This window comes from Gymnoscopelus microlampas, assembly GCF_963454915.1.
Source record: "Gymnoscopelus microlampas genome assembly, chromosome: 14".
Lineage (NCBI taxonomy): Eukaryota > Metazoa > Chordata > Actinopteri > Myctophiformes > Myctophidae > Gymnoscopelus > Gymnoscopelus microlampas.
In genome coordinates, this window is record NC_139951.1 from 40,640,182 (window position 1) to 40,652,681 (window position 12,500).

The 12,500-nt window shown below is 42.8% G+C and overlaps 1 protein-coding gene across 1 annotated transcript in view; it reads left to right on the top strand.

Annotated features, from left to right (window-relative positions):
- nrxn1a (neurexin 1a) overlaps positions 1-12,500 on the top strand; it is a gene marked incomplete at its 5' end in the record, with an annotated part of 119,349 nt that overhangs the window by 88,506 nt on the left and 18,343 nt on the right. The window contains 5 exons of the mRNA XM_084079255.1: positions 1,946-2,065; positions 3,862-4,043; positions 4,247-4,418; positions 5,491-5,580; positions 7,684-8,003. Of these exons, the coding sequence (XP_083935381.1) occupies positions 1,946-2,065; positions 3,862-4,043; positions 4,247-4,418; positions 5,491-5,580; positions 7,684-8,003 (884 nt within the window). The remainder of the gene's footprint in view (positions 1-1,945; positions 2,066-3,861; positions 4,044-4,246; positions 4,419-5,490; positions 5,581-7,683; positions 8,004-12,500) is intronic.

The window sequence follows — 12,500 nt, forward strand, 5'->3', positions numbered from 1 at the left end:
GCGTGTGTGTGTGTGTGTGTGTGTGTGTGTGTGTGTGCGTGCGTGTGCACAACCTCCCAGTGGTGCCCAATGTTGTGTGGATCTCCTGCGATCCAAGAGTCAAAGGTCAACGGGGTCAGAAGTGTCCACTCCTGGCTGCCGTAGTGACGTCATCACAGTAGTGACATCACCGCTGCTTGACTTGAGCCTGACCGCACCTTCCCACCACCTGGGTTGTCTAGCAGCATGCTCGCTAACCCCTCCCCCACTGACTGCTCCCATAATAACCTTGGTGGTATTTCAATACTTTATCTGTCCTATTTCAGACGGTAACCGGAAGAGTGGGCACCAAGGAAGAGTGGGCATCTCGATGATAAATAGACTTTTTTTTTGTTAAAAACTATATATATTTTGAAAATGTTCTTAAAGGTAAGGTATACATGATTTGAACATGCTCGAACATGCAAAACTTGGTAGGTGCTCTTGGACGGCCAATAGGGATGGCATGTAATTGCTTAAGCTCCGCCCCCTCTGTGTTCCTATTGGCTTGGCTTTAAACAGCCATAACTCCAGTTCCCAGCATGCTATAACGCCCAAAACTTGGTAGGTGCACTTGGACGGCCAATACGGACAGGCTGTAATTGCTTAAGCCCCGGCCCCTCTATGTTCCTATTGGCTGGGGTTTAAACAGCCAAAACTCCAGTTCCCAGTATGCTAAATGCCTCAAAATTGGTAGGTGGTCTTATGGGACGGGCTGTAATTGCTGAAGCTGCAAGTGCATAGCTGCTCGGCAGCAGTGTTATAGCAGTGTTTAACACTTCAAATGGCCATACTTCGGACCATTGCTCTTATCAGTGCAACAAAATCTAGGTTTTTTTTACATTTTGGGAATTGGGATTTAACATCGAGGTGCCCACTTTTCCTAGGTGCCCACTCTTCCTGTATCCTGTCAAGACTACAGAGGATAGAGTATTGAGATGAGGGCCAAGTCTTTCAAACGTAACTCTCACCTCTTTGTTGACCTCTTATGTTTAATCCTTTTCTCCTTGATCCACAAATCCAGTCCTACTGCCTGCATGCGCACCACATGGTTAGCACGCCTCACCCAGCAACACACAACACCATCCCAATCCAGTCTACCCCAGGACAACGTTGCATTTTATACTGGTGTTTGTGATAGTAAGGAATGGGAGGCTGAACCGCTTTCAACCTGGTGTCCCTAAATAGGCATATCACTTTTTTCCAAAAAGGTCAAGAGATCTATACAAACAGAAATTCAAAAATTGTTAAAATAGCCGATCCACAAACTCACAAGGTGTTGCATTGCGACACAGTTTCAGCTTGCAGATTGGCTTTTTTAGCTACTTTTCCCTGACAGTGTAGAAGAGGGCGTAAGTAGTTAAAACTGGCAATAATGATTGTAGACCCAACTCGTATCAGTCATCTGACAACTTGCAATACATCTCTACTAACACTACTAATGACTACTAACATCATGGCAGCAGAGTAGCCTTTATTCTCCCAGCAACACTCATGATGCCAAAGCCAAACCTGCAGCTGTGAACATGACCACATTATACTAATAGTGCAGTAAGCTGTTTCTCAATGTCAGGTCCGGGGTCCAAATGGACCCTTACGGGTCTGTAACTCTGAGAGCGTACAAACATTCTGACACTAAAGTGGCTTTTTTCAGAGAGACAAAATCAGGAGAACATCCACTTTGTTATCGAACCTTTCTTTGTTCCAGCAACGCACTCTCTCTCGAGATCTAGAGCACCGATAAACATATAGGACGATCACGAGATCTGCCGCCAGACAGCGCCCACTATAGGAGACCATTTTGTGTGCCGTTTCGCCCCCTAGTGGTGAAGCGTGGGTTGGGCTATCTTCCTAAATTAAGCATCTTTGGGTGTTTCATAACTCTTCTACACCACCTCCTCCTCCTCCACCTCCTCCTCCTCTCCAGGTCCCAGCACCACCTGTCAGGAAGACTCCTGCTCCAATCAGGGAGTGTGCTTGCAGCAGTGGGAGGGCTTTAGCTGTGACTGCAGTATGACCTCGTACGCCGGGCCGCTGTGCAACGACGGTGAGTCCACACACTTCCTGTTTCCTGTCCATTCCTGAGTGATGATATGATTTCTGATCTCTTCTTCATGTCTCTGCATATCGCCATTTATGTCTCGGCGTGTGCGTGTGTGTGTATTTTGATGTATTGTGTTTATGGTGTATGTTTTTAAAGGAGTGGTTCACCCAAAAAATTACTAATTTTCTATCAATTATTACACACCCCATGAAGCCTTGAATTAGTGGAGATTTTTTGTTTTTTGTCGCATTCCTGAGCCAACGTTTGCTGGCCAGAATGTCCCTAAATTTGGCACCTAGGCTCATAAGCAGCCTGACAGCGCACTGCGGGTTTGAGTCTCATTCCTGACGGTCTTTGCTGCATGACTCTCCCCATCTCTCTCCCCCTGTTTCCTGTCCATCTCTACTATGAAACTATAAATAAAGACCAAAAAATATATTTTAAAAAAAAGAAAGAAAAAAAAGAATCTCCCTAAATGTAATAAATATGCAACATTATTACATTGATGTTTTCTAAACATTCATATATATCTTTTTTGTATCGTATTTAGTGTTAACTATGTAGAAAGCCAGTTCGTATAAACCTTTTACATCATCATCCGGCATCGAAATCAGAGCTCTGTTGCATGCATTTAATCCCAGCCACCACCTGAGGGCAGTGTCAACTGTTGAACACTATAACTAGGACTCTACTCCACAGTCTGTTACTTATACCCCAGAAGTCTACTTTCACTCTGTGCCCCATAAATTAACAAGGAGAGGAACACTCGTCCTCTTCTGGCTTTAGGCTTTATCCCCAGGCCTCTCTCGCCTGCCTAGCAATGAAAGATATCCCATGCATATGTAGTGTTTTTTTTTTTTACAAAAAAGCCACCTACAGTACTGCCTGCTGGAATTATAAGAAAAGAATGCAAATTCTGTCCTCCTTTTATTCTCTGGGAGGCAAAGAGAACTTAAGGCACGCACTTGATTCTTTTTTCTTTTACAATACACCTTTTCAGAGTTGCTGTTAAAAGCATTTGGGAAAGAGGTGTCTGAAGTGTCCTCTGCAGTGTTCTGTACTAAGCTTGTAATGTAGCTCACTTTACTCCGCCTTTAATACCAAGAATTAATGATCTAAGAGAACGGTAACGTATAGAGCAGGAACACGTTGGAATGGGCTCCCGTCACATATAATAAGGATATATAGACAATAAATGAAGTTTCAAAAAGAAATTGAAGGAAGCTGTGATTAGTCAAATAGTTAGGTTTAGTTAGCTTGTTTAACGTTTGAACTATGAGTAATTGGATAAAAAAAATACTATGTAATCATTTATAGAATTTGTGAAGAATTGGTTTTGTTTTGTTTTGTTTTGTTTTAACTATGTAATGGTAGAATTCCATTGCATTATTATGTTTTAATTGGACTGTGAAGTGTGAATGTTTGGAAGTGGGGGGGGGGTCGTTGAGGGGGTTCCAGGGGGTCCCCAGGCCCAACAAAGTATATGGAACTGTTTAACCACTTTAATCCTATTTTTATAATTCAAATATTTTAAAATAGCCAACACAGCTCATCGGCACAACTCACAGTTATGAGCTTGCAGATTGGCAATTTTCAAAGCATTTTGGATTTTTTTTCACAAAAAAAACACAAATCTTCTTTTATGGGGGCCCCTGCGACAAAATATTTTCAGATGGGGGTGTCCGGCCCAATACATATCAATTTGGAGGTCCCTGACATAAAAATGTTAGAGAACCACATGGCGTATATACTCTAGCACACAGGCACCTAAACATTTTCCATGTGTGTGTGTGAACCAGCTGGGACCACGTATATCTTCGGCCGTGACGGAGGGGTGGTGGTGTACACGTGGCCCCCCAACGAGCGGCCCAGCACCAGAGCGGACCGCCTGGCCCTGGGCTTCAGCACGCACCAGAAACACGCCGTCCTGCTCCGGGTGGACAGCGCCTCTGGCCTGGGGGACTACCTCCAACTACAAATAGTGAGTCACACACACACACGCACACACACACACACACACACACACACACACACACACACACACACACACACACACACACACACACACACACACACACACACACACACACACACACACACACACACACACACACACACTGTGTCCTTGGTTGAACTTTGTTTAGCTGCAGAAATACTGACATCACATCCTTTCCCCATTCTCAGGACAAGGGCAACATTCGAGTAGTGTTTAACGTCGGCACCGACGACATCAACATCGAGGAGAGCTCCAAGTTCGTCAACGACGGCAATTACCACATAGTTCGGTTTACCCGCAGCGGAGGCAACGCCACCCTGCAGCTGGACGACCTGCCAGTCATCGAGCGCTACCCGTCAGGTAGGCCCTGCCCCGCCCACATCCACCCCAACCCCACCAATCACAGCGCTGCCCGGCTGGGGGGTAGAGCCAATCCACTTCTGGCTTTCAAAAACCCAGCCTAATTTTTTGGGGGGTTGATGAGATGGGAGCCTTTGTTTCTGTTATATCCATGTTGATATTCACACACTGTGTTTTTTTTAAAGCCTTGTTTTTATTTCATGTAGTCTTCCTGAGGGTGGTACGAAATGTCTTGAAATGAAATATGTGTCATTATGAAATGATTATGAAATATATGAATGTTTTAAACCATTAAAATGAGACTATTATTACAACAGCCTTGTACTAGACATGTAGGCATGTCATCATGTTAAATAGTGTTAAAGGTAATTCTTCATGAAAATATTCAATTCAGGTATCAATTGTTTTTTTCTCATAAAAGAAAATATAATAAAGGTTGGTGCATTTTGGACAAACAATAATTTAAAAAAAGATGTCATATTGTGAGTTAAATGTATAACTAGAGAAAAAAAAGAAAAATAAGAAAGAGAAAAAAAAAAGAATTTTGCATTTTGGTGAACATAGTCATTTCTTTGTTGTTTATTATATATATATTATTATATATTCATCCTAAAGTTGTAATCCTAGGTAATTATATTTAACACACTGAAGTCCATAAGTTCTGTTAGCTAAAAATGATTAAATGGCTAGCTGGTTGTTGAGGTGTGTTGTGAGGGTTGTATTGTAACTCTAAACTCAAGTCAGTCATCTCTGCACCTGTAACATTATTTCCCTGTGCTCTTGCAGATGTTAACCCCTGGAATGTCTCTTTAAATTAAACCCAATGAACAGAAAGTAAGAGTCCGCTCACTGCTGCTCAAACCTAGCTAAATTCAAAACCGTTGTAGTTAAAAAAAATAAAAAAATCAGACCGGGTAAACAACAAAAGCCTAGCTTTAACCGCAAAGCGCCATGCTTTTTTAAACAATGAGCAGACCATTACTTTCTTTTCATTGTTGTTCTCTTTGTATCCAGCTTCCTGTACGACGTTTGGATGTGCGTAATTACTTGTGTTTTCATCTCTAAATTAAAGGCAACATTGATAACGAACGCCTGGCCATCGCCAGACAGCGAATCCCCTATCGGCTCGGTCGAGTAGTTGACGATTGGCTACTCGACAAAGGTAAAAACCCTGATTAAAATTCCTTAAAACTTTCAGCTTTAAAAAAAAAAAAAATACGACTTTGAAGCCAGTTTGAATACTTATTTATTATTACTGTGCACCATCAACAAACACCTAAAATCTAAATCCATAACTAAGCATTTTAAAAGTGGGACAGCTGTTAGTGTGTAATAATGTGTAAACTGGTAGTGCCTGTGAACATTTCTTGTTAGTTTGTACCTGATAATATCAGGTTAAAGGGACAATGGAGAGATATAAATGTGAATATAAATCGGAAAATAGAAAAACAAGTACTGATAAAAGAAAAAAGTGCTTTATTAAGAGTTAAGTTAATAAGCTTGGTTAAATTTCGAATTGTAAACTTTAAAGCATTCACTAAAGATCAAATGCTGACCAAACACATTTTTTGTAATCAATTTTAAAGTACATTGCAAATTATTGTGACATGTAAGAGATTTACGTAAATGTTTGACATGATTTAATATAGAGAGCATTGCCTATTTTGGTACCAATGTAAAAAGTTTTCCTCTCTTAAACTTCGGCAGAACTTAAATAGCCTCTAGTCCCTTTAACAGTGGAGCTTATAACCTGTGCATGCTTCATAGGGGCTTTGTTACGACAGTTTCTCTAGAATCTTCTCTCCCTGTCTGCCTGTCTGTCTGTCACTCTTATCAAACACTATGTCTTGCCACTCAGCCGTCACCATAGCAACCATCTGTCAGCCCCATCTTCTCAGGGAAACACTGATTCCTCTCATCTACTCCTATGTGCTGTCACTCCACTCCTCTTTTTTCTCTCTTCTCTTCTTTTCTCTTCTTTTCTCTTCTCTTCTCTTCTCTTCTCTTCTCTTCTCTTCTCTTCTCTTCTCTTCTCTTCTCTTCTCTTCTCTTCTCTTCTCTTCTCTTCTCTTCTCTTCTCTTCTCTTCTCTTCTCTTCTCTCCTGTGGTCTCTGCTTACCTTCACTGACTCCTCTCCTCTCCTCCCCTTTCCTGTCTTCTCTTCACTTTATTCTCATCTCTTCTCTGCGGCGCTATTCTCATCTATTTCCCATCTCTCCAACTCTATTGTCTTCCCCCTTATCTCATCTCCTCTCCACTTCTCTCTCGTTGTCTCTCTTCTCCTCATTTACCCTCTCCTTGTCTCGCCTCTCCTGTCGTCTCCTCTCCTCTCACATCTCTCTCTTCTCTCCTCTCACCTCTCTCTCCCATCTACTCTCTCTCTCCTCTCATCTCCTCCTCTCCTCTCCCCTCTCCGCTCATGTCAACATGTTGTTCAGACTTCACTCTCTCTCTCTCTCTCTGTCTCTCTGTGTCTCTCTCTCTCTCTCTCTCTCTCTCTCTGTGTCTCTCTCTCTCTCTGTCTCTGTCTCTGTCTCTGTCTCTGTCTCTCTCTCTCTCTCTCTCTCTCTCTCTCTCTCTCTCTCTCTCTCTCTCTCTCTCTCTCTCCTCTGCATTCTTCTAGTCTTATCTGTCTCTGTCTCAGCCCTTCACAGCTCCACGGCTTCGGTTTGCTCTGCCATGCTTAATCTGTTCCATCCTCACACCATGGCTCGGGGCTGGTACATTGTGTAACACTCAAACACTCTTGTGTGTGTGTATGTGTGCATGTATGTGATTACCGGTATGCGCGCGTGTGTGTGTGTGTGTGTGTGTGTGTGTGTGTGTGTGTGTGTGTGTGTGTGTGTGTGTGTGTGTGTGTGTGTGTGTGTGTGTGTGTGTGTGTGTGTGTGTGTGTGTGTGTGTGTGTGTGTGTGTGTGTGTGTGTGTGTGTGCGTGCGTGCGTGCGTGTGTGTGTGTACCTGTGTGTCTGTCCACCCTTTCCCTGTGTGTGTGTGTGTGTGTGTGTGTGTGTGTGCGCATGGCTGTCCTTATGTCATCCTGTGTACATGGGTGTGTGTCTCTCTGTACGTGTGTCTGTGTGTCTGCGTGCATGTATGCGTGCATGTATGTGTGTGTTTGTGTGTGTGTATGCGTGCGTGTGCGTGCGTGTGTGTCCGTGCGTGTGCGTGCGTGTGTGTCCGTGCGTGTGTGTGTGTGTGTGTGTGTGTGTGTGTGTGTGTGTGTGTGTGTGTGTGCGTGCGCCTGTGTCCTGCGTCCCACGCAGGTCGCCAGCTCACCATCTTCAACAGCCAGACGACGGTGCGGGTGGGCGGCGCCGAGAAGGGCGCCGGCATGTTCCAGGGCCAGCTGTCGGGCCTGTACTACAACGGCCTGCGCATCCTCAACATGGCCGCCGAGGGCCACCCGCACATCCGCACGGAGGGCAGCGCCCGCCTGGTGGGCGACATGCCCTCGTCCTCCATCACGCCGCAGTCCAGCGCCGCCGCCGCCGGGGGCAACCGCTCCGACTCCGCCCCCTCCATCAGTGACATCACCACCACCACGGCCACCAACAGGAAGCAGGGGGGCGGCACCACGCAGCAGGTCGGTTGGAAATTTAGGATTTTTTGTGTCAGTAGTTCTCAAAGTGGGGGCCCAGGTGGTGATTATTGTTTTCGTATAGGAGGCGAGGGGTTTCCAGAGGGTCTCCCAGCTGAATGACTGATATTTAGGAACCAAATGGACAACAAGGTTTACTTATTAAGTATTATAAGTGCTGGTCATAATGCATTATAAGCTCAGCGGAACATCACATTATAACTTAGTTCGTTACAAAGGGTCTTTGTTATAAGTTGTTATGCATTGTTATGAAAAAAATGTTTTACACGGCTTGGTCGAATGCTTGATTCTGATTGGTCAGTCGCTGAATTCAGCGGTGTGCTATTTATGGATAATGACCGATGAGCTCAATAACAGACCGCTGACTAATTAAGGCTCAGAGCATCTGCTCATATCAACCTGCGCTGCTTGATTTCATGCTGTATCCAACATGACAGCAAGTCATGTAAACAAACACGTTGTGTAATTTACAACTAAACATTTTTCTCAAGAATGTTTTTGAAAACATTTGAAGCGAGAATAGACAATGCAGTAACCAAAAATGTACTTTATTTTATCAACACTTCCTTATTTTCCGAGGCGACCGTGTCCGCCCAGCGCAACACTTATTGAATACTTTCATTGCCGTAAGCAAGGAAATACTTTGTTTTGTTGTTATTTTTGGGTCAATTTATTAATTTATTTTCTTAAGTAGCCGTGTAATAAGCACCTTTCAGGGTGATTATGCACCTCCGCTCCGCATTGGTGCATAATCACCCTGTCGGGATTTATTTTTCAATAATGACCAGCTACCCGTCAATTACCCTTGCATAAATGTGTTATGAAGCCATATAAGTGTATTAAAGTGCATTATAAATGTGATTATAATGCATTATATACCTGACCTGAGTGTTATTTGGTAGTTATAATGTGCTGGTCCGCTGTGCTTATAATGCATTATGAACAGCACTTATAATACTTCAGAAACCTTGTCATGAGTTGTTATGTATAATTATAAACATTTATAATGAGTGTTATGAAGCCTTATAAGTGCATTACCATGCATTATAAATGGGATTCTATTGCATTATAAATGGGATTCTAATGCATTATAGACCCGATCTTTAAGTATAGTGCTACCAAAAGTTTGAGAACCATTCATTTGTATGAATCGTGCCATGACCCATTTTTGACTGGTTTCCTGGAAGGCTGAACATGAAATTCCATGAGGGCGTTCTAGGTCACATGTGGTTAAAAATAAGATTTCCTGTCTAATGCTATGTATATGTGCACATCTGCTAGATATCACCCTGCTCCCTGTTGTGTGTCTCATGTACTGGATGGTTAGAGATACCCCACTGCTTAAGGGTCCAATGTCGGCTATAGTAGTGGATTTTGGTCGCCATGGAGTGCCAGGGGTTGCCATGGGGTGCCATGGGGCCATTTGGAAGGGAGAGGAAAATGAAAATAAATTAATAAAAGTGAAAAATATATATATATATCTTAAAAACATGATGTATAATTTTACACTAATTCATATTCAAATTCAATTAATACGATTATTGTGCCAGTTTAACCATTTTCAACCGGGCGTCCATATTTTGGTCATGTCATTATCGTCAACAAGCTAAGCTGAGCTTGCCTATTTTTGCTATTTTCAGTTTGTTTTAAGCCATTTCACAATAGGGGGTACGCAGCCAGAAGCTACGACTGTTTGGCGGTCTTTGACATGAGTTTGGGAACACCTGGGCTGTAGCATACAGCGTGAGAAGCCTTCGTTGTTGTTGTTGGGGTTTGGGGGTGTGTGGGCCTTTTCTGCTGTATTCGGATATAGGATATCTCGATCACGGATACAAGCGGGCTAAAATGGGTTTTCTCGGTATAAGGTGGCTGGCGTCTCCCTTTTGAGATCAGGTGAAAAGCTCATTCATCCATGAGGGATTCAGAGTAGAGCCTCTGCTCCTTTGGGTTGAAAGGAGTCAGTTGAGGTGGTCCGGGGCATCTCGTAAGGATTTGGCCTCCTGCTCACCTCCCCGGGGAGGTTTTCCAGGAGCATCCAGCTGGGCAGAGACCACGGGGGAAGACCGAGGACCAGTTGGACGGATTATGTATCTCCTCACTGGCCTGGGAACGCCTCGGGATCCCCCAGTCTGAGCTGGCTGATGGAGAGGGATGTCTGGGGCTCCCCGCTGGAACTGCTACTTCCGCAACTCCACTCTGGATAAGCGGTTGAAAATGTATGGATATTTTTGGCGAATATATTTGGTTTAAAAGTGTCATGACATTTAAAAAAAAAGGCTAATCTAATTAGCTAATATTTTGATGTAAGCCAATGAATTTTATTTTTTTATCGGATATTTATTCCTGTACTGTCCCGACTGATAAAAGTAGAAGTTGGTTGACTGTCTCTAATAATCAATGTTGAACAACTACGTGATCTATTTATTGGCTGAAATTAATAGTTTGTTTAGAAACATGCTGTGGCAGTCCCACAGTGTGTGTATTATAATCTCTTTGACAATTTCTCCTCGGTCAGTAAGAGCCTCTGTGTGCCCGCTCTCAGATGGCCTGAACCCGGCCAGAATTCATACCCCACCCCAAGCTTGGACATCTGCTATTTTTGAACATTTTTGAAAATCTTGAAAGTGTGAGAAACTACTGATTTTAGAGGGCATTTGTAGAATCGGCCTCAGGTCCTAATTGTTAAGCGCACGCTCACAGCAGCTCTTTATGTCCTATGAAAAGAGTTTTGTCCTCAGCAAATAGGTCTGCTGCAGTCTATTGAACATGAACAATGTGGGGTAGATTTGGGGGCTCATGAAGCAGAGCGGCCATGCTTTTGAATCAGAAGGTTCACGGTTTGATCCCCAGCTCCCCCCCACAGGAGTTTGTGGTCAAGGTGTCCTTGAGCAAGACGCTGAACCCTTAACCGCTCCCGATGAGCATGTGAGGGGGTGGGGGGGCTTGCATGGTTTCCTCCGCTGTTAAGCGTGTGCATGTGTGTGTGAATGGCTGAATGTAGTGCACATTGTAAAGCACTTTGTATAACAGGCATAGTATAAATGCACCATTTACCATTTACATTTGTCACAGCCTATGATGAAACGCTTCAAAAGACTTAACAGGCTCAGGGGGGATCACGGCGGGGTCTGCACTTTACAGAAGAGGGTAAAAAACGTACTGCGTCTCATCTCATTTCGGTCAAACAAATACGTTAACACAGGCAGCGGTGGAAAAGTATTCACATGTTTTACGTAAGTAAAAGTAAAAGTCCAAAATGAAAAATGTGCTTAAGCAAAGTACAAAAGTATTGGTAACAAAATGTACTTGAAGTACCAAAAGTAGAAAGTACTCATTATGCAGAATGTCTCGTATCAGTTTTCAAATGTATAAAATGTATACAAATCTTTTGAAAATAGCAGATCTTCAAGCTCACAACACGTCGCATTGCGACGTGTTGTGAGCTGAAGCCCCATATACAGCTTTTGTAATAATAATCAAAAGCTACAAAGTAACCAGTAACTAAAGTTTTCATATAGTTGTAGTGGAGTAAAAGTACAAGATTTTCCTCTGAGATGTAGTGGAGTTGAAGTAAAAGTACTTAAAACTGGAAATTGTACTTAAGTACAGTACTTGAGTAAATGTAGGTACTTAGTTACTTTACACCACTGCTATTGATGAAACGCTTCAAAAGCCTTAACAGGCTCAGAGGGGGATCACGGCGGGGTCTGAACTTTAGAGGAGAGGGTAAAAACGTCTGCGTCTCATCTCATTTCGGTCAAACGAATACGTTAAACGCAGGTTATCTACCGTTCACCTAAGAGTCTAAACTGAAATCGCTGTGTAAATATGAAAATAATATTGATTTTGGTCGAATAAGTTAAACACTTAGCAGCATTTGGTGAGAGCAAAACACCCGCACATTTTTCACTGACTATTTTCGGTTGTAAAAACCCTGGGGAGGAGGGCAGCTGTTGATGTGTTTGTTTGTGCAGATGATGAAGGGAACATGGTGGAATAGTTAAAACATTTAAAATTTGCCTCAGAATCAGAACTGACTGAAATATTAGTTAATTAATTTGATCATTCTAATTCGATTTTGGTGCAGCACATTTACCGCTATTCTTTTGATGAATTAGGTATGAACTAACTCTATGAATTCAAATTCCTTTAACTAAAGATTTATTTTGAGCTGGTAAATTGGGAAAATCTTTACCAAAAGTTTGAAGCCTGATTTCTTAGAACGTCCTTTTTCAGAGACACGTTAACGGTTTGGTCAACAACAATGTTCAATGATCCCACCAACTATTTCGAGATACTGCTCAGAAACGGTTGTATACATGTATATTTGAATTATTTTCAAGATAATGAATTTGACTTTTAATACTCATACTGTGTTATCCATTAACCATATTAGAGTAAAACCCTTACGGGTCCATTTGCTTACATTTTAACCTACATTCTCTGAGTTAAATTAACCCCTAACATCCCTGGGTCATAGTC